Source organism: Acomys russatus, chromosome 15 (genome assembly GCF_903995435.1).
Source record: "Acomys russatus chromosome 15, mAcoRus1.1, whole genome shotgun sequence".
In the NCBI taxonomy this organism is placed as follows: Eukaryota; Metazoa; Chordata; class Mammalia; order Rodentia; family Muridae; genus Acomys; species Acomys russatus.
The window spans coordinates 65,089,224-65,116,803 of NC_067151.1; the positions used below are offsets into that span (position 1 = coordinate 65,089,224).

At 41.9% G+C, this 27,580-nt stretch overlaps 1 protein-coding gene across 1 annotated transcript in view; it reads left to right on the forward strand.

The window, feature by feature from the left end:
- Them4 (thioesterase superfamily member 4) overlaps positions 1–22,715 on the forward strand; it is a 37,068-nt gene extending 14,353 nt beyond the window's left edge. Inside the window, 4 exon segments of the mRNA XM_051157661.1 lie at positions 5,164–5,332; positions 13,239–13,346; positions 18,404–18,528; positions 22,628–22,715. Of these exon segments, the coding sequence (XP_051013618.1) occupies positions 5,164–5,332; positions 13,239–13,346; positions 18,404–18,528; positions 22,628–22,668 (443 nt within the window). The 3' untranslated portion in view covers positions 22,669–22,715.
- The last annotated feature ends 4,865 nt before the right edge of the window (positions 22,716–27,580 follow it).

Genomic DNA, 27,580 nt, shown 5'->3' on the forward strand with positions numbered 1-27,580 from the left:
GTGCCAACCCCCTGCTGTCGCCCCACTGCCTTCAGCATCACCCTCCGTGTGCCAACCCCCTGCTGTCACCCCACTGCCTTCAGCATCACCCTCCGTGTGCCAACCCCCTGCTGTCGCCCCACTGCCTTCAGCATCACCCTCCGTGTGCCAACCCCCTGCTGTCGCCCCACTGCCTTAGCATCACCCTCCATGTGCCAACCCCCTGCTGTCGCCGCACTGCCTTCAGCATCACCCTCCGTGTGCCAACCCCCTGCTGTCGCCCCACTGCCTTCAGCATCACCCTCCGTGTGCCAACCCCCTGCTGTCGCCCCACTGCCTTCAGCATCACCCTCCGTGTGCCAACCCCCTGCTGTCACCCCACTGCCTTCAGCATCACCCTCCGTGTGCCAACCCCTGCTGTCGCCCCACTGCCTTAGCATCACCCTCCGTGTGCCAACCCCCTGCTGTCGCCCCACTGCCTTCAGCATCACCCTCTGTGTGCCAACCCCCTGCTGTCGCCCCACTGCCTTCAGCATCACCCTCCGTGTGCCAACCCCCTGCTGTCGCCCCACTGCCTTCAGCATCACCCTCCGTGTGCCAACCCCCTGCTGTCGCCGCACTGCCTTCAGCATCACCCTCCGTGTGCCAACCCCCTGCTGTCGCCCCACTGCCTTAGCATCACCCTCCGTGTGCCAACCCCCTGCTGTCGCCCCACTGCCTTAGCATCACCCTCCGTGTGCCAACCCCCTGCTGTCACCCCACTGCCTTAGCATCACCCGCCGTGTGCCAACCCCCTGCTGTCGCCCCACTGCCTTCAGCATCACCCGCCGTGTGCCAACCCCCTGCTGTCGCCCCACTGCCTTCAGCATCACCCTCTGTGTGCCAACCCCCTGCTGTCGCCCCACTGCCTTCAGCATCACCCTCCGTGTGCCAACCCCCTGCTGTCGCCCCACTGCCTTAGCATCACCCTCTGTGTGCCAACCCCTGCTGTCGCCCCACTGCCTTCAGCATCACCCTCTGTGTGCCAACCCCCTGCTGTCGCCCCACTGCCTTCAGCATCACCCTCCGTGTGCCAACCCCCTGCTGTCGCCCCACTGCCTTCAGCATCACCCTCCGTGTGCCAACCCCCTGCTGTCGCCCCACTGCCTTAGCATCACCCTCTGTGTGCCAACCCCCTGCTGTCGCCCCACTGCCTTCAGCATCACCCTCTGTGTGCCAACCCCCTGCTGTCGCCCCACTGCCTTCAGCATCACCCTCCGTGTGCCAACCCCCTGCTGTCGCCCCACTGCCTTCAGCATCACCCTCCGTGTGCCAACCCCCTGCTGTCGCCCCACTGCCTTAGCATCACCCTCCGTGTGCCAACCCCCTGCTGTCGCCCCACTGCCTTAGCATCACCCTCTGTGTGCCAACCCCCTGCTGTCGCCCCACTGCCTTCAGCATCATCCTCCGTGTGCCAACCCCCTGCTGTCGCCCCACTGCCTTAGCATCACCCTCTGTGTGCCAACCCCCTGCTGTCGCCCCACTGCCTTAGCATCACCCTCTGTGTGCCAACCCCCTGCTGTCGCCCCACTGCCTTCAGCATCACCCTCCGTGTGCCAACCCCCTGCTGTCGCCCCACTGCCTTAGCATCATCCTCCGTGTGCCAACCCCCTGCTGTCGCCCCACTGCCTTAGCATCACCCTCCGTGTGCCAACCCCCCTGCTGTCGCCCCACTGCCTTAGCATCACCCTCCGTGTGCCAACCCCCTGCTGTCGCCCCACTGCCTTAGCATCACCCTCCGTGTGCCAACCCCCTGCTGTCGCCCCACTGCCTTAGCATCACCCTCCGTGTGCCAACCCCCTGCTGTCGCCCCACTGCCTTAGCATCACCCTCCGTGTGCCAACCCCCTGCTGTCGCCCCACTGCCTTAGCATCACCCTCCGTGTGCCAACCCCCTGCTGTCACCCCGCTGCCTTAGCATCACCCTCCGTGTGCCAACCCCCTGCTGTCGCCCCACTGCCTTAGCATCACCCTCCGTGTGCCAACCCCCTGCTGTCGCCCCACTGCCTTAGCATCACCCTCTGTGTGCCAACCCCCTGCTGTCGCCCCACTGCCTTAGCATCACCCTCCGTGTGCCAACCCCCTGCTGTCGCCCCACTGCCTTCAGCATCACCCTCCGTGTGCCAACCCCCTGCTGTCACCCCACTGCCTTCAGCATCACCCTCCGTGTGCCAACCCCCTGCTGTCGCCCCACTGCCTTCAGCATCATCCTCTGTGTGCCAACCCCCTGCTGTCGCCCCACTGCCTTCAGCATCACCCTCCGTGTGCCAACCCCCTGCTGTCACCCCACTGCCTTAGCATCACCCTCCGTGTGCCAACCCCCTGCTCTCGCCCCACTGCCTTCAGCATTACAGATCTTGCGCTTTAGTCCAAGTGTGAGACCTCGGGACATTTTGTCAAAGAGCAGCGTCTGCCCCAGTTAACCAGGGGTAGAGCCAGAAGCTCTAATTCTGTAGCAAATTTGTTTTACTAGGTTTTCTCATTTTTATGAGTTTCCTCACAATTTGAAACTCTTTGACCAGAAATGTTGCACTGTTAAGTTGATTTCAGGAGCCCTGATGGTTCTAACCCAAATGTGGTGATTTTATATGTTTCTGCTTCAGGACAGCAGGATAAATTTACAACTGCCAGGAAAACTATTTCCTTAGTATTGCGTTATTCATTCTCATTAAAATCCATTTAAACTAGACTTACGCCAAGAAGAGTTTCTGCTTGTGCCTCACTATTTTGCTCAGTTACTATTAGAATTTATATACATATTCACTAATTTCCGTGTGTGTGTGTGTGTGTGTGTGTGTGTGTGTGTGTGTGTGTGTGTAGGTACTTTGTTGTTGTTGTTTTTTTTTTTTTTTTTTACTTAATACATCTTTATGCTATCCCCAGAGAGCTTATGTTCTCTTATATTCTCCTCAAGTTTTGTTTATGTTTGGTTTATTGCTTGGTTGGGACAGGGTAGCTGTAGTTATTTGTTATAGGATCTTTGATCCCATTGTGATCCATGAGATTGTGAACTGTAAAAATCTGTCTTTGATCCCATTGTGATCCCTGAAATTGAACTGTAAATCCCTCTTTATTGTGGTTGAACCCTAACACACCTTTAATGCAAGAACTTTCTGTTTATTGTAAACAGGTGATTAAGGTGAGGTTCAGCCCTAGCACACACCTTTAATCCAAGAGCTCTCCGTACACAGGATTTAATAAAATTAGCCCTAGGTCAAGAGGCAGAGCAAGAAACCAGCTGACAGGGATTAAAGAGTAGGGGGACTTTGAGTTGAGGGGTGTTTAAGACAGTGTGGAGAAGCAGAAGAGGCTTTTAGTCTTTGGCATTTTCAGCTCTTGGGAGTTCGAGACTTTAGCTCTTTGGCTCTTAGCTCTCTAGCTCTTGAGCTCCTCAGCTCCTTTGCAGTTGGCTTTTGGGATTTGAGCTGGCAGCCTTTGTCCTTAGGGTTCTGGGCCTTTTCCCCTGGGATGTGAGCTGAGTAGGAAGTCCAGCTGGGAGATTTCTCTACCTCTCTGAGCGAGCAGGTTTTTCACCCCGGCATCTGGCTCCTGAGTCTTATTAGTAAAAATAGAACAGGGATTTTCAATTAAAACAACAGTTTTTACTAGGTTATTGGGATTTTTTGTTTTTTGTTCTGTTTTGTTTCCAAGACAGGGTTTCTCTTATAGCCATGACTGTCCTGGAACTCACTCTGTAGACCAGGCTGGCCTTAAACTCAGAGATCCACCTGCCCCTGCCTCCCAAGTGCTGTGATTAAAGGTGTGTGCCACCAGCTCCTGTTGTTTTTATTTTGCTTTGAGACAGGGTTTCACAGAGTTCAGACTGGCCTCAAGCTCACCATGCTGCCAAGGATGGCCTTGAACGTCTCTGATCTTTCTGTTTTTACCTCCCAAGTGCACTGACACACACAATGTCGTTGGGTGCTCAAGAACCCAGAGCTTTGTGCGCGCTAGGCAAGCTACACCGCAGCCACTATACTCTTTGGCATTTTAATCACTTATCCAGCCACATATATAGTCTTTTGTTTTTAAGTCGAATCATTTATTTATTTGCGACATTTTGTGCCGCAGACCGTCTCTTTCGGGTATCGGTCCTTGGGTCAGGAGTTCTCAAAGTGTCGGTAGACAAAGACAGGCGAGTGATACAACAAACGCAAAGGTGCTGTTTGATTCTGAGTGTATTTTGGAGAGAAACAAGCCAGGTTTATATACACATTTCAAAATGAGGGTGTACACATGTGGTTACATTATTTTTCCATAAAAATCAAAAATACAGGATGTAGTGTAATTATGTTGTCATCAATCAAGAGTGATAATCTTTCATAAGTCATTAGATTTCTTTATCAAAGGTCAATGTTCTCTCGTTATGCCAAACATCTATGAGTCAGGACAGTTTGTTTTCTTAGCTCATCTGCCACTACCTGGAGTCTTACTCAAAACTTTATTTGTAAGTCATAATATGAACTATTCACTGGTGATTAATTCTTAGCCATGTTTTCATTAACAAGTGGACCAGAACTTAGTGGTAGGCTTGACTGAATGACTCTTGGCTGCAGTTTCAAGTAAAGGGTCACCTAGCAACAGTTATGTCTGAAAACTTCTCTGATAAGAAAATAAAAACAAAGGTGGAAAGGAAAACATTCAGAAGGACAGTCAGGATGTCCCCAAACAGTGAGTGAGAAGAGAGAACTGCGATTAGTTTACTCCTGGCAAGAACGTCAGACCCTCTGCAGGAAGCCCTCCCTTGGGTAGGGGTCGCACCTCTGTTCTGTGGTAATGTTTGTCACACAGACTCCACTGGAGGGGTCGTGACAATTTTGCTTTTTTTTTTTTAAGATTTATTTATTTATACAGTATTCTGCCCATGTGCCAGAAGAGGATACCAGATCTCATTAAAATTGGTTGAAAGCCACCATGTGGTTGCTGAGAATTGAACTCGGGACCTTTAGAAGAACAGCCAGTGCTCTTAACCTCTGAGCCATCTCTCCAGCCCCCACATATAATCTTGTCAGGGTACAGGTGCTTAGTTCTGCCATTGCATTTTTCTTACGTCTGGTTTTGTGTGTGTGTGTGTTTTGTTTTTGGGGGTTTGTTTGTTTGTTTGTTTGTTTTGCCCTCTTGTACCCATACCCCTATGTCTTTGCAGACCCCAGGTTGAGGAAGGAAGAACAGTTAATTAAGTTAAAGAAGGCCCAACAGTTCACCAGAAGCTTGGAGGAAGGGCTGGGCTTTGAGTATGTCATGTTCCATAACAGCATTGAGAAGAGGGTTGTGTGCATCTTCCAAGGAGGCCTTCACCTGCAGGGAGTGCCTGGGTAAGAACCACGACCCAGCATCATGGGGCTTGAAGACGGTTATTCTCACATAGCTAAGGACAACATTCAAGTAGTAATTAGATACAAATTCATTGATATGGAAAGGTGTTTATAATACAATATTGAGAATTATCTATATGGTTACATTTTAAAATGTTAACATAATATAAAATGATATATATAGTATATTATTATAGGACATATGGTATATATAGTATACTATTATAGGACATGTGGTATATATAGTATATTATTATAGGACATATGGTATATATAGTATGTTATTATAGGACATATGGTATATAGAGTATACTATTATAGGACATATGGTATATATAGTATACTATTATAGGACATATGGTATATATAGTATGTTATTATAGGACATATGGTATATATAGTATGTTATTATAGGACATATGGTATATATAGTATATTATTATAGGACATATGGTATATATAGTATACTATTATAGGACATATGGTATATATAGTATGTTATTATAGGACATATGGTATATATAGTATATATAGTATATTATTATAGGACATATGGTATATATAGTATATTATTATAGGACTTATGGTATATATAGTATACTATTATAGGACTTATGGTATATATAGTATATTATTATAGGACATATGGTATATATAGTATATTATTATAGGACTTATGGTATATATAGTATGTTATTATAGGACATATGGTATATATAGTATATTATTATAGGACATATGGTATATATAGTATATTATTATAGGACATATGGTATATATAGTATGTTATTATAGGACATATGGTATATATAGTATATTATTATAGGACTTATGGTATATATAGTATATTATTATAGGACTTATGGTATATATAGTATACTATTATAGGACATATGGTATATATAGTATACTATTATAGGACATATGGTATATAGAGTATATTATTATAGGACATATGGTATATAGAGTATACTATTATAGGACATATGGTATATATAGTATGTTATTATAGGACATATGGTATATATAGTATGTTATTATAGGACATATGGTATATATAGTATACTATTATAGGACATATGGTATATATAGTATGTTATTATAGGACATATGGTAATATAGTATATTATTATAGGACATATGGTATATAGTATTTTATCGACATATGGTATATATCGTATATTATTATAGGACTTATGGATATATAGTATACTATTATAGGACTTATGGTATATATCTATTATTATAGGACATATGGTCTATATAGTATATTATTATAGGACTTATGGTATATATAGTATGTTATTATAGGACATATGGTATATATCGTATTATTCTAGGACATATGGTATATATAGTATATTATTATAGGACATATGGTCTATATAGTATGTTATTATGGACTATGGTATATCGTATATTATTATAGGACTTATGTATATATAGTATATTATTATAGGACTTATGGTAGATATAGTATACTATTATAGGACATATGGTATATATAGTATACTATTATAGGACATATGGTATATATAGTATATTATTATAGGACATATGGTAGTCATAGAGTATACTATTATAGGACATATGGTATATATAGTATATTATTATAGGACATATGGTATATAGAGTATACTATATAGGGACATATGGTATATAGAGTATACTATTATAGGACATATGGTATATATAGCTATGTGTAATTAGGACATATGGTATATATAGTATGTTATTTAGGACCATATTGTCTTTATAGTATTTTATTATAGGACATATGGTATATATAGTATTTTCGTATACATTATAGGACATATGGTATATGTAGTATACTATTATAGGAAAAAAACATATGGTATATATTAGTATACTATTATAGGACTTATGGTATGTATAGTTACATTATAGTACTTATGTATGTATAGCTATATATTATAGGACTCTTATGGTTATATATAGCTATTACTATTAATGACATATGTAATAGTCTACTATTATAGGGACATTATGGTATATCTAGTATTTATTGTAGGCAATGGTAATTTAGTTATTACTATTATAGGACATATGGTATATATAGTATGTTATTGTAGGACATATGGTATATATAGTATGTTATTGTAGGACATATGGTATATATAGTATGTTATTGTAGGACATATGGTATATATAGTATGTTATTATAGGACATATGGTATATATAGTATACTATTATAGGACATATGGTATATATAGTATACTATTATAGGACATATGGTATATATAGTATACTATTATAGGACATATGGTATATATAGTATATTATTATAGGACATATGGTATATATAGTATGTTATTATAGGACATATGGTATATATAGTATACTATTATAGGACATATGGTATATATAGTATACTATTATAGGACTTATGGTATATATAGTATACTATTATAGGACTTATGGTATATATAGTATATTATTATAGGACATATGGTATATATAGTATACTATTATAGGACATATGGTATATATAGTATACTATTATAGGACATATGGTATATATAGTATATTATTATAGGACTTATGGTATATATAGTATACTATTATAGGACATATGGTATATATAGTATACTATTATAGGACATATGGTATATAGAGTATATTATTATAGGACATATGGTATATAGAGTATACTATTATAGGACATATGGTATATATAGTATGTTATTATAGGACATTTGGTATATATAGTATGTTATTATAGGACATATGGTATATATAGTATACTATTATAGGACATATGGTATATATAGTATGTTATTATAGGACATATGGTAATATAGTATATTATTATAGGACATATGGTATATATAGTATATTATTATAGGACATATGGTATATATAGTATATTATTATAGGACTTATGGTATATATAGTATACTATTATAGGACTTATGGTATATATAGTATATTATTATAGGACATATGGTATATATAGTATATTATTATAGGACTTTATGGTATATATAGTATGTTTATTATAGGACATATGGTATATATCGTATATTATTATAGGACATATGGTATATATAGTATATTATTATAGGACATATGGTATATATAGTATGTTATTATAGGACATATGGTATACTATAGTATATTATTTAGGACTTATGGTATATATAGTATATTATTATAGGACTTATGGTATATATAGTATACTATTATAGGACTATGGTATATATAGTATACTATTATAGGACATATTGGTATATAGAGTATATTATTATAGGACATATGGTATATAGAGTATACTATTATAGGACATATGGTATATATAGTATATTATTATAGGACATATGGTATATAGAGTATACTATTATAGGACATATGGTATATAGGAGTATACTATTATAGGGACATATGGTATATATGTATGTTATTATAGGACATATGGTATATATAGTATGTTATTATAGGACATAGGTATATATAGTATGTTATTATAGGACATATGGTATATATAGTATACTATTATAGGACATATGGTATATATAGTATACTATTATAGGAATATGGTAATATAGTATTACTATTATAGGACTTATGGTAGTATTAGTATAATACTAGGACTTATGTATGTATAGTATACTATATAGGACTTATGGTATAATAGTACTACTATCTATAGGACATATGGTATATATAGATATACTATTATAGGACATATGGTATATATAGTATGTTATTGTAGGACATATGGTCTATATAGTATACTATTATAGGACATATGGTATATATCGTATGTATGTAGGGACATATTGGTATATATAGTATGTTATTGTAGGAACATATGATATTATAGTATGTTATTGTAGGACATATGGTATATATAGTATGTTATATAGGACATATGGTATATATAGTAACTATTATAGGACATATGGTATATATAGTATACTATTATAGGACATATGGTATATAAGTATACTATTATAGGACATATGGTATATATAGTATATTATTATAGGGACATATGGTATATATGTCTTGTCTATAGGACATATGGTATATATAGTATACTATTATAGGACATATGGTATATATAGTATACTATTATAGGACTTATGGTATATATAGTATACTATTATAGGACTTATGGTATATATAGTATATTATTATAGGACATATGGTATATATAGTATACTATTATAGGACATATGGTATATATAGTATACTATTATAGGACATATGGTATATATAGTATATTATTATAGGACTTATGGTATATATAGTATACTATTATAGGACATATGGTATATATAGTATATTATTATAGGACTTATGGTATATATAGTATATTATTATAGGACATATGGTATATATAGTATATTATTATAGGACTTATGGTATATATAGTATATTATTATAGGACATATGGTATATATAGTATGTTATTATAGGACATATGGTATATATAGTATGTTATTATAGGACATATGGTATATATAGTATGTTATTGTAGGACATATGGTATATATAGTATACTATTATAGGACATATGGTATATATAGTATGTTATTATAGGACATATGGTATATATAGTATACTATTATAGGACATATGGTATATATAGTATACTATTATAGGACATATGGTATATATAGTATATTATTATAGGACTTATGGTATATATAGTATACTATTATAGGACTTATGGTATATATAGTATATTATTATAGGACTTATGGTATATATAGTATACTATTATAGGACATATGGTATATATAGTATATTATTATAGGACATATGGTATATATAGTATGTTATTATAGGACTTATGGTATATATAGTATACTATTATAGGACATTTGGTATATATAGTATGTTATTATAGGACATATGGTATATATAGTATGTTATTATAGGACATATGGTATATATAGTATGTTATTGTAGGACATATGGTATATATAGTATATTATTATAGGACATATGGTATATATAGTATACTATTATAGGACATATGGTATATATAGTATGTTATTATAGGACATATGGTATATATAGTATGTTATTGTAGGACATATGGTATATATAGTATATTATTATAGGACATATGGTATATATAGTATACTATTATAGGACATATGGTATATATAGTATACTATTATAGGACTTATGGTATATATAGTATACTATTATAGGACATATGGTATATATAGTATATTATTATAGGACATATGGTATATATAGTATACTATTATAGGACATATGGTATATATAGTATACTATTATAGGACATATGGTATATATAGTATACTATTATAGGACATATGGTATATATAGTATACTATTATAGGACATATGGTATATATAGTATACTATTATAGGACTTATGGTATGTATAGTATACTATTATAGGACTTATGGTATATATAGTATACTATTATAGGACATATGGTATATATAGTATACTATTATAGGACATATGGTATATATAGTATACTATTATAGGACATATGGTATATATAGTATACTATTATAGGACATATGGTATATATAGTATACTATTATAGGACATATGGTATATATAGTATACTATTATAGGACATATGGTATATATAGTATATTATTATAGGACATATGGTATATATAGTATATTATTATAGGACTTATGGTATATATAGTATACTATTATAGGACATATGGTATATATAGTATATTATTATAGGACTTATGGTATATATAGTATACTATTATAGGACATTTGGTATATATAGTATATTATTATAGGACATATGGTATATATAGTATATTATTATAGGACTTATGGTATATATAGTATACTATTATAGGACATTTGGTATATATAGTATGTTATTATAGGACATATGGTATATATAGTATATTATTATAGGACTTATGGTATATATAGTATGTTATTATAGGACTTATGGTATATATAGTATGTTATTATAGGACATTTGGTATATATAGTATGTTATTATAGGACATATGGTATATATAGTATGTTATTATAGGACATATGGTATATATAGTATATTATTATAGGACATATGGTATATATAGTATATTATTATAGGACATATGGTATATATAGTATACTATTATAGGACATATGGTATATATAGTATGTTATTATAGGACATATGGTATATATAGTATACTATTATAGGACATATGGTATATATAGTATACTATTATAGGACATATGGTATATATAGTATATTATTATAGGACATATGGTATATATAGTATATTATTATAGGACATATGGTATATATAGTATGTTACTACAGGACATATGGTATATATAGTATATTATTATAGGACATATGGTATATATAGTATGTTACTACAGGACATATGGTATATATAGTATATTATTATAGGACATATGGTATATATAGTATGTTACTACAGGACATATGGTATATATAGTATATTATTATAGGACATATGGTATATATAGTATGTTATTATAGGACATATGGTATATATAGTATACTATTATAGGACATATGGTATATATAGTATATTATTATAGGACATATGGTATATATAGTATGTTACTACAGGACATATGGTATATATAGTATGTTATTATAGGACATATGGTATATATAGTATACTATTATAGGACATATGGTATATATAGTATATTATTATAGGACTTATGGTATATATAGTATACTATTATAGGACATATGGTATATATAGTATACTATTATAGGACATATGGTATATATAGTATACTATTATAGGACATATGGTATATATAGTATATTATTATAGGACATATGGTATATATAGTATACTATTATAGGACTTATGGTATATATAGTATATTACTACAGGACTTATGGTATATATAGTATATTATTATAGGACATATGGTATATATAGTATACTATTATAGGACATATGGTATATATAGTATATTATTATAGGACATATGGTATATATAGTATACTATTATAGGACTTATGGTATATATAGTATATTACTACAGGACTTATGGTATATATAGTATATTATTATAGGACATATGGTATATATAGTATACTATTATAGGACATATGGTATATATAGTATGTTACTACAGGACTTATGGTGTGTGGTACATTACTACAGGACATAGAGCAACAGAGTGTGATGAGCACGTTTGTGGTGCTTTGGCCCTGACTTGATGGTAATACCAAGGTTCTGAAGGTTTCCTCCTTTCATTTATCTGTACTTCCTGAGCTGTAAAGATTTCTCTTACTATTATTTTATAAACTCCAAAAAAAATAAAAAGAAGAAAAACAAAACTAGCCAGGCGTGGTGGTGCACGCCTTTAATCCCAGCAGTTGGGAGGCAGAGGCAGGTGAATCGCTGTGAGTTTGAGGCCAGCCTGGTCTACAAAGTGAGTCCAGGACAGCCAAGGCTACACAGAGAAACCCTGTCTCGAAAAACCAAAAAAAAGAAAAAAGAAAAAAAAAAAAGAAAAACTCTGTGTGTGTGCACACGTGAGTGCAGGTGCCCAAGGAATCCGGAGGCGTCAGATCCTCCCAGAGCTGGAGTGAGTTGCAGGTGGTTGTGCATAAAGTGCCGAGCCCTGAACTTGGGTCCTGTGCACGCGTGTATGCTCTTGACTGCTGAGCCATGGCCCCAGCCCCACTTCCTAAACTTAAACAAGGAGTATGCATGCATACAGGCATAATGTTTCGTAACTCACCCTTCGATGCCGTGATGTGATTGCTACTAAGCCCCACTTTTATCACAAGAATCCTTTCCATATGGACAAAGCTAAGGCTATGGATAGTATTTAACATTAATATACTAAACACAGGGTCAATGTATAAAGACACTTGAATCATTTCTGTCTCGAGAGGCTATTTCCTCCTCTGTTGTCATGACTAGGTTTGTCCATGGAGGTGCCATCGCGACCATGGTTGATGCCACTACCGGCACGTGTGCCATTTCTGAGGGAATTGCCATGACTGCCAACCTCAACATCAACTATAGAAAGTAAGTCTGGGACAACGCACCCTATGCTCTTATGTCAGACCCTGCAGCCGCAGACCCCGCGTCAGGGCAGACAGTGAGGAGGCCACCAGGCCTGAGCTCTCAGACTCCTGCCGAGAGGAGCTCCGGCCAAACCATACGCAGACATCCTGGGAGGAGAAGCTCTCGCTTCAGAACCTCTCCTTCCTCCAGACAGCCCGGAGTCTGTGCTGCCGGAAGACGAGCGCTGCCCTGCTCTCAGTGATTGAATAAAGCCTCACCTAGGGGAATAGTTTTTCTTTTTCTGTTAACTTGAAGGGCACATGCCATGTTGTGCATACAGAAGCCAGAGGACAGCGCACAGAAGTCAGCTCGCCCACCATTCGATCCCACAGATAAAACACAGGCCGTCAGGCTTGGCAGCAGGCACCCCGACTGGCTGAGCGTGTCTGAGATCCAGATAGAGCCCAGATAGTGCCTCCATGTTAAGAGAGAGAGCCATTTCTCAGAACTTCACACGAAGGAATAAAGCAGAGATCAGAGGTGTGAACCCATCAAAAGCAAAGTGCAGCATGGTCCTCACCACCCAGCTGCAGCCCTGCACCGAACAGCAGAATGGTTCCAGCCTTAGAGAATGAGCTGCAGGGCGGAACAGTGTGTGAGAACAACGGTCTCGAGATGGTCTCCAAGGGAGGCTTGTGGGCCATCACCGCAGCATAAGCTACTGCACATCTCCCCCTACCTGTCACAAACGCTGTAGTCCTTGAGTGCTGGGTTTTGGAAGCCATGCTTCATAGATTTTAAGTTCATTGTCTGTAGCTAATCCTTAGGCGTAGTATATTAAGGTCATCATATAGAAAAGTGTATCTCAGAGGCCAGTAAGCTTTTTCTGTTAATATTGTATAATTGTGGTCTATGTAGTCTGTGACACCGCTTTTCAGATCAGCCATGAAAGCACAGAAGCAGCTATAGATAGTGCGTAACCTGTGTTCCCATACAACTTCGTTTGTTAAACCAGTAGCTGTAGTTTGCCAAACCCAGAGGTCCATTTAGAAAAGGGCAGAGCGCTTACCTTCTTTCGTAGTTCCCTCTGCCCCTTACCTCCCCGCAGACAATAGCGGGTGATGCTGTTTTAACTTCTTCCTCTCTAGTGGCCAATAACAGTAACTTCAAATTAAAATTACTTATGCAGGATTGAAATGTACCATCTAAGAGCCATCAGGAAGGGGCCCTAAGCCGCTAAGGCTCCACAGATGAGGCTCTACATCCATTCTCTCGCGTGGAAATATCCAGTTTTTCCATTTGTTCAACAGACTGTATCTTGCCCATTGCGTATTCTTGACACCTTCAAGGAGCAGCTGACTGTGAGGTTGGGAGATTGCTCAGGTGGTCAAGTCCGAGCTAACCATGCGTGACAGTCTGAGATCAGAACCCCAGCACCTACTTAAGAAAGCTAGGCATGGTGCCACATGACTGCAGTCGAGTGCTGGGGAGGCAGAGATGGGAGGCTGCCTGGGCTTACTGACCGTTCAGTCTAAGCAGGTCAGGTCAGTGAGCTCTAGGTTCATAAGAAGCCCTGGCTCAGAAAGTAAAATAGACAGTGGCCAAGAAAGACTCGGGACATGGAGCTCCATTCTCTCTATGCCGACACTCAGACATGTGCACCACACAGGAACTGTGGCTGTGTTGGTTTGTTTCTGAGCCTTTTGATCTGGTCCATTGATTTGTGTGTCCATTTTCATGCCAGTACCTCTCTCTCTCTCTCTCTGTCTCTCTCTGTCTCTCTCTGTCTCTCTCTCTCTCTCTCTCTCTCTCTCTCTCTCTCTCTCTCTCTCTCTCCCCTCTCCCTCTCCCTCTCCCTCTCCCTCTCCAAGGTTTATCTGTGTAGCCCTGGCTGTACTGGAACTCACCATGTAGACCAGGCTGGCATTCAACTCACAGAGATCTGTAAAAGGCAAGGTTTTGTCTATGCCCGACTTAGCTCTGAATAATGCCATGGAGACCTTTATATTTAATAAATCGCTAGGCAGACACTCAGCTATTCTAACCCGACAGCTCTGGCCTGGCTACGCCCCAGCACATGGCCCGTCACCTGCCATCTTAGTCTCACCCTGGCTGCTCCTCCTTCATCCATGTTTTGATAGTGACTTTCTGCTCCCTCTGCCCCCGACCTGAGACCGCCCCCCCCCCCCCGTGCCCCCTCTCCCTAAGTTCCAGAAGTCCCGCCTTATCCTCTCCTGCCCAGCTATTGGCTGCTCAGCTCTTTATTTAGCCAATCAGAAGGTGGTGGAGAACATGTGTACAGCACACCAGGACAGGAGCAGCCAGGCCTCTGCATACAGAAATCAGCATTTGAATACACAGTGCACAAAAATGGTCCTCTAAAAGATGCCCGCTTGCCTCTGCCTCCCCAGTACTGAGATCAAAGGTGTGAACCACCACTGCCCAGCTCTGTAATGTATTCTGAGATCAAAAAATATTATACACCAGCTGTCTTCTTTCTCAAGATTGCTCTAATGGGGTCAGTTGTGTTTCCAACCACCTCTCTCTCTCTCTCTCTCTCTCTCTCTCTCTCTCACACACACACACACACACACACACACACACACACACACACAGTTGAATTTTTTAATTTGTAGAATTAAAAAAAAAAAAATGCCGTTGAGATTTTATGAGGGTTATATCCTTTTTACTTTTAAGAAAAAACTCACCTTAGCCATCTCAGTTTCGAGCTAGCCAATCTATTTGAGCTATTTCTTTGTCTTTAAATATACTGAGATGAGGGCTGGAGAGGTGGCTCAGAGGTTAGGAGCACTGTTTGCTCTTCCAGAGGTCCTGAGTTCAATTCCCAGCAACCACATGGTGGCTCATGATGAGTCTATGTTGAGATCTGGTGCCCTCTCCTGCCATAGAGGCATACATGCAGGCAGAACACTGTAATAATAAATAAACCCAAAATAAAAAAATAAAAACCTAAGATAGACAAAACAGCTAGTGCTGAAAGGGGCAGTATCTGAGCTTATAGCTGCTTCGTGGCATGTCAGGCCAGGAGGTCTCCATTGGGCTTCCTGATTCTATGTGGCAGAAAGGAAATACTTGCTGGAAGGTGGTGGTGCACAGCTTTAATCCCAGCCCTCAGGAGGCAGGTAGAACTCTGAGTTCGAGGCCAGCCTGGTGTACAAAGCAAGTTCCAGGACTGTTACACAGAGAAACCCTGTCTCAGAAAAAAATAAAAATTTTAAAAAGAGGAAATTTTTTAAAATACTGAAGGGCATTCTTCCTTTAAAACAAGCAGATTCTACATCAAGTATATGCAGACAGACAGACAGACAGTGAGTATTGGGCTGGAAAGCCAGCTCAGCTGTTCTACCCACCCCATGTTAGGTGCCTCACAACTGCCAGTGACTTCATCTCCAGGGGCTCTGACATCCTCTTTTGGCCTCCACAGGCACCCTTACATACATGGCATACACTTATATAGACATATACAAGGAAATAAAAGATAATAGTACATTTTAAAAAGTTTTAAAGAGTATCAGCAAAAACAATAAATAACAAATTTAGATCCTCAAAGACTATACATAGCCTTATGGGATAATATACTCACTACCATGTAAGATGCTTACTGAATAAAAGAAAAAAAAAACAAAAAAAGCAAAAAGAAACTAAAGACTATTAATTAGATATACTGTAGAGTTAATAGAATTTTAATGTGAAGGTGTAATTATTTTAAAAACAAAGGAGCTATGTAAGTGCAACTGAAAGTGACAAGAAGTGTAGAACTAAAGAAATTACCCTGCAGACACAATGACCATGGAGCGCAAAACCTTTCCTTTGAATCTACTTAGAAACTCAAGCCAGGTGGTGGCGGCAACACACCTTTGATCCCGGCACTCAGGAGGCAGAGGCAGAGGCAGAGGCAGGCCGACCTCTGAGCTCGAGGCCAGTCTGTCTGGTCTACAGAGTGAGTTCCCAGACAGACAGGGCTACACAGAGAAACCCTGTGGGGGAGAGGAGGAGGAGGAACATGTTCTGGTCTAGAGTGAAGGAAGAACACAAACCCACAGAAAGTACAGCGTACCAGTCAGGGTAAGGAGCGCTGGCCTATGCAGCTAACCGAGAGCTGCTGTTACAAACACTAGACAGGGCCGGGTGTAAGAGCTGCCTTGGAAGCAAGAGACACCATTGCCCTAGCAGTAAACCTCCCAACAGCAACAGCAGAGGGAGGGAGGCTCAGATGGTGTCTCCGGAAACGTCAAGTTGTTTCCGTTGAGCCAAAAATTAAGAAAGATTATGGAAAGATAGGGCACCGCGGGGGAACACACAGAAGGCTCCCACAGAAGAAAGGAAAGCAATGGCAGAGTGAGCAAAGAGAGTGAGGGAAGAAGACAGTGAGAAAATACATGGTGCCTGTGCCGAACCTGGGCCTCGGCAGCACAGCGCATGTGCAGAGCCTGGGTCTCGGCCCAGGGCTAACGCCTGCATACTGAAGGGTAGCCAGGCAGAGACGCAAACAGAAGTCCAGTGTCCTTCATCAGGGAAGAGATTACAAGGAGTGGCAACTAATACAGAAACACTAGAAAGTGCAAGTAAATAAAGAGAAAATTTCAATTCTTTAAAACAAGAAAAAAAAAAGATGAGAGAATCGAATCAAACAAAGCAGAGTAACATGGTGCAGCCAGTGAGGTCATTCGGGTACGTCCGCCTGAACGCAGCTTATGAAACTGGATTACTATGAAAAACTGAGGGCTATGTGAAACATTCAGACATACGGGGCGGGCGGGGGAAATTAGGGTTGTGTTGTTTTTAAGACAAGGTCTCTCTGTGTAGCCCTGGCTGACTTGGAATTCTGTATGTAGATCAGGCTGGCCTTGCACTCACAGAGATCCTCCTGCCCCCTGATTGTTGGGATTGCATGGTCAGTCCTTGCTGCAGGCAGGAGTGTGCGGAGCCGCTGCTGGTGAGAGAGCCCTTAGGGACCGCTGCAGCTCAGGTGGTCGGCATTCGCAGATATCCCCCCTGCCGTGTACCTGAGGATCTCTCACTATTACAAACTTAATTATTTACTCTCCCTTCCGCAGACCCATCCCCCTGTCTTCTGTTGTGGTGCTAAACAGCCAACTTCAAAAAATCGAAGGAAGGAAACTTTATGTTTCCTGTACTATTCAAAGTGCTGATGAGAAGATTTTATACACAGAGGCAACAGGTGAGATGCTGCCACTGTCTTTATTGGAGGTTGGGCTGGGTTAGGGTTATATTTGTTTTCATTTTATAACTCATAGAAATTTTGAATTTCATGTCACACACAAAACATGTCAGGTGCTTAGTTGAGTGTTTATTTGAGACAAGGTTTCCCGTAGCCTGGGATGGCCTTGAATTGCTATGAATCAAAGGATAACGCTGAACTCCTGGGCCTCTGGCCTCTATTTCCATAATACCTGAGTCATCCGCCACACCTGGCCTAGGCTGGTTGGGTTGGGTTTGGGTTTGGGGATGGGGTGTGTTTCTGTGCTGGATCAAACCCCAAGGCTTTGTACATGCGAGGCACTAGGTGAGACTCCGCCCCTGAGCTACATCCCAGCCCTATGGCTAAGGGCAGTCTTTCAGATTGCCAGTGAAAGGCCTATTTGCCAATATTCATCAAAATTGGAAATGAGATAATCTTTGATCCAATTCCAGGACTGTATCTCATAGGAAACATGGGCGCTTGCTATGGTTACAGAGTTGGTGTCTCCCAACCTCACTTTCCATTGGAAAAAAAAAATGAGGAAAGTATAGACTCACCTCAGTGGAACCCTGGCTAAAGAGCTCTACAGGTCTTCTCTAATGGGTGTCATAGAAGCATCATCCACTGCTTAGCGCCACAGGCAAAAAGAGAACAGATTTCTTCCCTCCCCTTCCCTTCCCTTCCCTTCCCTTTCTTTTTTTTTTTTTTTTTTTTTTTTTTTTTAATTTGAAGTGCCATTGTGTAGATTTAGGTGTGGTAAGCCCTGGGACATGGAGATACACACACACACGCATGCACTCAATGCACGCACACGCACAGGCACATACACACATTTGCGCCCTCACTCGGGCACGCACACACGCACGAACACATGCACATACACACAGGCACGTGTGCGCGCGCGCGCGCGCACACACACACACACACACACACACACACACACACACACACACACCAGGGAAGAGCAGCAAGTGTTCCAGCAGTGAGAGTCTGGGCAGGATGAGAAGGGTACATTCACAAGGGAGCAGCCCACCACAGGATGCCAAAGCCCAAGGCCGGTGTCCCTGGGGCTCGGCAGCAGTGATGGGAGCCAGGCTCATCCAGACACAGTCACAGGCACGGAAAAAGGAGTGATTAAACCTGTGGTTGCACAGGACCTAGAGACGCTGGACATGGGTGTTTTCCCAATCTGTTGTCCTTTCAAATAGTATCACAATAACTTTTGGATTATTGTTTTATACACACTTTGCTAAGTTATTCTCTAGTCGTTTAGAGAGATAGATGCCTTTGTACCAATCTCACAGTTGTTGAAAAATGGAATTCACTATTGGGTATAAACGCAAAAGCTTAATTACAAAGAGAAAAGGAGTAACGAGGCCAGTCCCTGACTTAGATGTAGGCCCTCCTGCTGGCGTCTCTGCGGGCCGCTTGCCAGCGCTCGCGCCTGGAGATGTCCCCTGCTTGTACTTTAAGCAATGCATCCAACAGGGGCTTCGCAAGCCAGGCTCCTGCAAGCCTCCGCTTGACAAGCAGGTAGCTTACACGGCACTAATTACAGTTTCCTTTTTTTAGTGCACCTCAGACACACATGTTTATATTAGTCGTTATTTTTTGAGTTATAACATGGTCCTTGCTGTGTGTGTACACATATGCTATATACATGCATACATACATATCAGTTCATCTTTTACTTATTCATCTACTAACATAATAATAAATAATACCCCAGGGCCTGCCATCAAACAGGAGCCAGACTCTTAATCACACTCTGTCTACATAACTGCTAACCCATATTTTCCTCCTGCTTAGTGATAACTCTGGCCTTGAATTTGGTAGTTTGCATTCTTTTGTAGCTTCTAGCTTTTGTTTTTAAGTTTCCCTTAAGAGTGATGGAGTATGCCAGACGAGGGGGTGCCGTGCCAGCACTTGGGCGACAGAGGCAGGCGGCTCTGTGAGTTTGAGGCCAGCCTCATCTACTTGGTGGATCTACTTGGACAGACAGCCAGCACTGTGAAGAGAGCCCCTGTCTAAGAAGAAGAGGAGGAGGGGCTGGAGGGATGGCTCAGAGGTTAAGAGCACTGTGTGTGCTTCCAGAGGTCCCGAGTTCAATTCCCAGCACCCGCATGGTGGATCACAGCCATCTATATACTGGGATCTGATGCCTTCTTTTGGCACACAAGTGTACATACAGATAGAGCAATCATATACATAAAATAAATAAATCTTTAAAAAGAAAGAGAGGAGGAGGAGGAATGGTTGAATAAAATGGTTCCTACCCATACCCCTGCATTTGGAAGGCTGCAGCAGGAAGACGGTGGCTGTCAGGCCGGCATGAGCTATATAGTAAGACTCTCCCTCAGAAAAGAAAAGAAGCATAGCACACATCTAAGGAGTGTATTCATTGCTTGTTCATTTTTTTAACTTTGTAAAGAGGCTGTGCTGTGTGGCCTTTTCTGGTTTGGCTTTCGCTTAACTGTATGTTGCTGAGATTCATCAAGTACTGTGCTGCTGAGTCACCCTGCCTGAGCCACCGCGCCACAGTGGCTTTGTCTGCCGAGGGCTCTGAGGGCTCTGATCCTGCCGCTGTGCGTGTCCTTGTTCATGTCCTCTGCGTGGCAAGAACTTGCCATCACCTGGGAAGCAGAGTTTCGGGGTGTAGGCCATGTAAGTGCTCAGCTCTGTACAGAGCTCACCTTGTTTCCAAGGCTGCCCCCAAAGGCACGACATTCTCCTGTCTCTGGCTTCCACAGCAATTGGCAGTCAGATTCTTTGATTTTTCACAAGTAAAAGGCTATAAAATGGATTTGTTTGTTTGTTTTTTCTTTTTGAGACAGGATCTCACTATGTAGACCAGGCTGGCCTCAAGCCACAGAGATCCACCTGCCTCTGCCTCCCAAATGCTGGGATTAAAGGTCTATGTCACCACACCTGGCTAAAATGGAATCTTAATGTCATGTAGGTTTGCATTTCCTAGGTAACATGTAGAGTGGAATATATCTTCATATGTTCAAAGATTGTATTTGTTTCCCATTCTGTGACATTGCTGTTGGTTCATCTTTTCTTTATTTTTTTTTCTTTTTTTCTTTTCTCATTTCACGAGTTTACAGGAATTCTTTATAGATATTTTAGGTTAAGCCTATGTTGGATAGATAGAAACTACATATATCTTTCAGTGTGCAAGATGGTTTTACTTACCTTATGGCATCAATTTATGAACAGAAGTTTTAATATAATACAGTCACATTAGATCATATGAGTAATGCTTTTCATACCCTGTTTAAGAGAGTCACTTTCCCCCAAGTGTGAGCTTTTCACAAGAATGGTGGATAAGGGAACGTTAGTGATCTGAGCCCTAGTCAGCGTACAGCTCACCCAGGTGTGAGCGTGTGCGCCAAGACTTTCTAGTCTAGAGAGCTTCTGTTGCTGTGAAAAAACACCAGACTAAATTCAGTTTAGAGAAAAGGTTTCTTTCCGCTTACACCTCAGGTAGCAGTCCACCGTGAGGAGAAGGCAGAACTGAGGCAGAAAGCATGCATGGCGGTGCACTGCTCTGTAAGCCTAGCCTTCTTAGGCAGCCCAGACTCCCTGCTCCCACAGACATGTTCACAGAACAATCTGATATGGGCAAGCCCCTCCTCAGGCGCCGAGGCTGACAGGTTAACAGGTAAAGCTTATCATGACGCTGACTAACCTGTCCGCAGCAGCTGGCTCTGTTGTAAACTTCTCATTTCTGAGGCTGCCTCTTAATAGACGTATTGATGAATCCCGAACTGGTAGAGAGCCTGGTAGAGGTGAGGGCAGGTCAGCTGAGACAGGCTCTCACTGTGTAGCCCTGGCTGGCCTGGAACTTACTATAGAAACCAGGCTGGCCTTGAAGTCACAGAGATCCCCCTGCCTCTGCCTCCCCTGTGCTGGTATTAAACGTGTATGCCATCACCCGCAGCCAAAAGCTGAGCCTTAAGTTTTCTGAGAAATGAGAGTGGAAAGGTGGTGATGCAGGGAATCCCTTCCCGCCCTCCTGCTTGCCCTCATCACATGGACACCGCTGACTCAGTCGCCTGTTGTTTCCTTGCTGCAGCCTTGTTTATAAAGCTGGATCCTGACAAGCGTTTGACATAAAAGAACTTGTGGTGGATCCACCTGCTCCGCATGAGGCTCCCCACCCTCCAGAAGCAGCACTGGGCTCCACGCCTGTCTCACAGCACTGACGACCCCGTGGAAAGCCTGCTCTCCTAGACCCTTCAGAACAGCCTCCGAAACACGGCTGCAGGGACCCACCTCTCCACCCTCCAGACTTTGTCATAAGAAGCACTCCCCGGAGGGTCTCGGCACTCATCTGTGTGTGGACAGGGCAAAGACTGTTGAAACTTTTACTGCAAACATGGAGATGCAAGAAATCCAAAGGCATGATAAGTGTGCGGAGTGTGTGCAGTGCGGGCACTGTGTTACAAAGCTGGGTTTGCTGTACCTGAGCAAGCATCTCTCTGGCCGCAGCTCATTCCTATGAGAACACATCTGTTGTCTGGGCTCCTAGAGATTAAACCGTTTGTTTTTCCAGCCTGGGCTATTGTGTCTTACAACACTGTGTTTCCCATCACTGGAGGAAGGCTGTTAGCTTTCTGCGGCTGTAATGAATAACTACAAACTAGGTGGGTTAAACCAACAAAAACTTCACGCTCACAGGCCGAGAGGCCAGAAGCCTAAAAGTATTAACAAAACCTTGCTTCTTAGCCAGATATAGTAGCACACATCTTTAATCCCAGCACTCAGCAAGGCAGAGGCAGGTGGATCTCTCTGAGTTCGAGGCCAGCCTGGTCTACAAAGCAAGTCCAGGACAACCAAGGCTACACAGAGAAACCCTGTCTCAAAAAACAAACAAAACCCTTGCTGCTTCCTTGGCGTCTAGGTGGAACTTTCCCGTCTCTCCTGGCTTGTACCAGGAAGCCTCTCGCTTTCCTTGGTTTTTAGACACAGCATGATTTCCTGTTGTATCTCTATGTCATCTTCTCTTTGTTGTCCAGGATCCAAATTTTCCTTTGTAAATGTTTATTTATTTGTCCCTCTGTGTGTGTTCAGGTGCTAAAATAAACTGGGAGGTTAATGTTCTAGAAAGCATATTTGCTTCTTCGTCTTACCTTTATTTGTGTATGTATAGGAGGGAGCATGTAAGTGCTGTGACGGTGTATGTCAGAGGACAGCTTGAGGAAGTTGGTTCTCTCCTTCCATTTGTGGGTCCCAAAGATTGAACTCAGGTCATCAGAGTTAGGGGCAAGCACCTTCACCTGCTGACCCATCTCTCTGGTCACCTTTTGTTTGCTTGTTTGCTTTTGAGATGGTACCTGGAGCTTTCTAAGTAGACCAGGCTGGCCCAGAACTCACAGAGATCCACTTGCCTCTGCTTCCAAGTGCTGAGGCGAAGGGTGTTTGTGCAGTGAGTTTAGCCACCATGTTTTGCTGCTGCTTTGCTTGTTTTAAAGACTGGTTTTTGGCTGAGCATCTTTAGTCCGATCAGTCAGGAGTCAGACAAGTAGATGTCTGCAAGCGCAATATCAGTCTTCATAGGGAGGCCCTGTCTTTAAAAGATTTATTTATAGCCTTGTGTGATGGCACACGCCTTTAATCCCAGCACTGGGGAGGCAGAGGCAGGTGGATCGCTGTGAGTTCAAGGCCAGCCTGGTCTACAAAGTGAGTCCAGGACAGCCAAGCTACACAGAGAAACCCTGTCTCAAAAAACAAAAATCAAAAAAGTTTTATTTATTTGTGTGTGTGTGTGTGTGTGTGTGTGTGTGTGTGTGTGTGTGTGTGTGTCGTGTTCATAGGAATCAAGCTCAGGTCTCTGGAAGAGTCATGCTTGTTCTTCGGTTGCCACACCCATCTCTCCAGCCTCCCATATTTTGCTTCTTTTTAATACAATATTTGTATTAATTCTTTGATAATTTTATACATTTTTGCAATATATATTGCTTATTTTCTCTCCCATTGCTCCCTCTAACTCCTCTCATATCCACCCTTACTGCCTCCCAACTTTGTGTACTCTCTTTTAAAAAAAAAAATCCACGAAGCCTAATTTTTGTTACCCATATACTTGTGGGTGTGTGGCCATCCACTGGAGTATGATCAATCCAGAAGCCACACTCTTTGAGAAAAAAAGCCGGGCGTGGTGGCGCACACCTTTAATCCCAGCACTCAGGGGCAGAGGCGGGCGGATTGCTGTGAGTTCGAGGGCAGCCTGGTCTACAAAGCAAGTCCAGGACAGCCAGGGCTAACACAGAGAGACCCTGACTTAAAAAACCAAAAAATAAAATAAAATAAATAAGTGACTCTTGGTCCCCCAGGAGCCATCCGCTTGCCAGTTAGGCCTGGGGATTTGTGAGCCATTCTGGGATGCTGACTGGTTTGTTCTTGTACAGGTCGCATGAAGGGAACAACAGCTACTGTGAGTTCATGGGCTCAGTGGTCCTGTCGTGTCCAGAAGACACTGCTTTGCTCCAGCCCTCCCTGACCTCTGGCTTTACTAGTCTTCCACAATTGTTCCTGAGCCTTGTGGGGTGTGGATGTGGCATAGAAGACCCATGTGTGGCTGAGCACTCCACATTTATGCTCTGTACTTTAGCCACATGTGAGTAGTTGTGTGTGTGTGTGTGTGTGTGTGTGTGTGTGTGTGTGTATGTGCGTGTGTATGTGTTAACCACTACCCACTGTACAAAGAAACTTTTTATGTAGTCTGAGACTGCACTGATCTGTGGGTGTAGAGATACTTTTAGCAAAGGGGTTCTTGGCCAGAGTTACAGCACCAGGCATACGTTTTTTCCTGTGGGTCAGGCCTTAACTCCAGATCAGAAAGCAGTTGGATACCCAATAACATCCATGCCACCAATGCACCCACAGGCATGTCTCTCCACATTAGTTCTTACTGTAGCTCACAGGGCCATGTTTTGCTTGTTAATATAGGCAACAGATACTTTCAGGTCTTCTGTTTCCTTTCTTTCTCTCCACTTACTGAAAGTTTAGACTAGACCATGAGAAACTGTCATTTTTGAGAGTCAGAAGGGTCAAGATCTTCCAGTATCTTGCCCTAATAACTTAGGGATCGCTATTGAATACCAACCTGAAGCTTTCCCTAACCCTGAAAATGTGAAGAAGCATAGCTCCTCCTGTAAATCAGGAACATGCCTTGGCACCACCACTCACACATGCAGTCGGCAAAAGTGTCTTTATTTCGAGAAGCAAGAATCCTGCAGCAAGGGTCAGCCCCTTTACAAAATGGCGACCCTGGGTGTTGGCTTGCCACTTTACAAAATGGCGACCCTGGGTGTTGGCTTGCCACTTTACAAAATGGCGACCCTGGGTGTTGGCTTGCAGGCCTTTTTATGGGGAAAGAAGGGAATTCCAGCAAGAGTTAGGTAATCTAGAACCTGTGGCCACTATGTTCCTGGAACTGATGACTTCTCTTGGTCAGGTCTAGGTCAGGCCTGATCCTATAATGGAGACCAGGCACAAAATGGAGTTAGTGTCTTCTTTCATTATAATCTACACACCTCGGGGCACCATTGAAGAAGTGGATGGTGTTGGCCCCTTTATTTTATACGAAACAAGCACTTACAAACCTTGGGCAGAGGGGTTTTGAGGATGAACATGTGTCATTGGCTGGGACTACGATACTGGCAGTGCTGTATTTGCACGGGGAAAGATAACAGGAGACAAGCTCATGTGACTGGACCACCTGCAACCTTGAGTGGTCAACACCTGCAACCTTGAGTGGTCAACACCTGCAACCTTGAGTGGTCAACACCTGTAACCTTGAGTGGTCAACACCTGTAACCTTGGGGCTGTATCACCTGCTCCTGAGGCAGGCACAGGAAATAGTGAGAGAGCTTTGTCCCACACCTTCTGTTCTCAGGATGAGAATTTGAGTCTCAAATGTGAGATATCCAGGGTTTGAACTTGCTCCATCTCAGCAGCTCCATGCCAGTTCCCCTAGAGGCACTGCCCACGGGCCCCACAACGACCCAGCTGCAGGGAAGTCAGGGGTGAGAGTGAAGATGTAGGCAGGTGAGAGAGCCAAGCTAGGCTGGAGCAGGGAGCAGAGGGTTCAAGTCCAGATGGCCAAACAGGTAGATGAGCAGTGGCAGTCAAGTAGGCCATGTCAGTGGTGGGGGACTGAGCCAAGATGTCCCAGGGACAGTCGGGAGGCCTCTACCGAGCCTTAATGTGCCTATCCTTAATGGACACACCACGTATTAGGTGACCGGTTTCTGTGGTGCCTTGTCATTGCAGAGGACAGGTGTTCACCACTTTGTGGCATCTGCACCCTAGGGTGGCCTATCTAATACACAGCCTGGCTACTCTGATAGAATCCTAATGTGTCCACGTGTCGTACGGTCTCAATTCTCCCTGACTACCTTATAGCTTAGCACCCTTTCTCACAACCAGAAATGGGCTGCATAGAAGGTGATGTTCATATGTCTGCCCAGGAGTGCATAATCCTGCGCCCTCAAAACGGGTGTCAAAAGCCATTTGTAACATGGAGTTTGTCAGGGCAGAGCACAGTAAAAACAAGTTATGTACAATGTGGGGTAACCTGGAGCACAAGAAGCAGGAATAGGCTGCTCTCTGCAGAGGGCTGGCACAAGCAACTCCATCAGTGCAGGCTTGAGACAGAGTCCCCTTGTGAAGCCCAGCCTGGCCTGAAAGTCACGGTCCTCCTCCTGCCTCAGCCCTCCAAGCGCTCTACAGAAGCATTGCCACGCCCAGCATGACGTCATTTGGATTCGAACAACTCCCCACCCTGTGTCTCCGAACACATCGCTGATTCACCGTCCACCGGTCTGATCACAACCATTTGCCTGGGTTGAGATCTGTCACGCTTGGTCTGATCATATCCCATAATATGTGGCTAAGTGATACATGTCAGGGACCTACTCCCAGTAAAACCATTTGTAACCAGTTTTAAGTAATGAAGAGGTATAGAGGAAGTGGATTTTTTTTTTAAGACACATATTCTTAATAAACCCAAAGAGTTGTGGGTTTG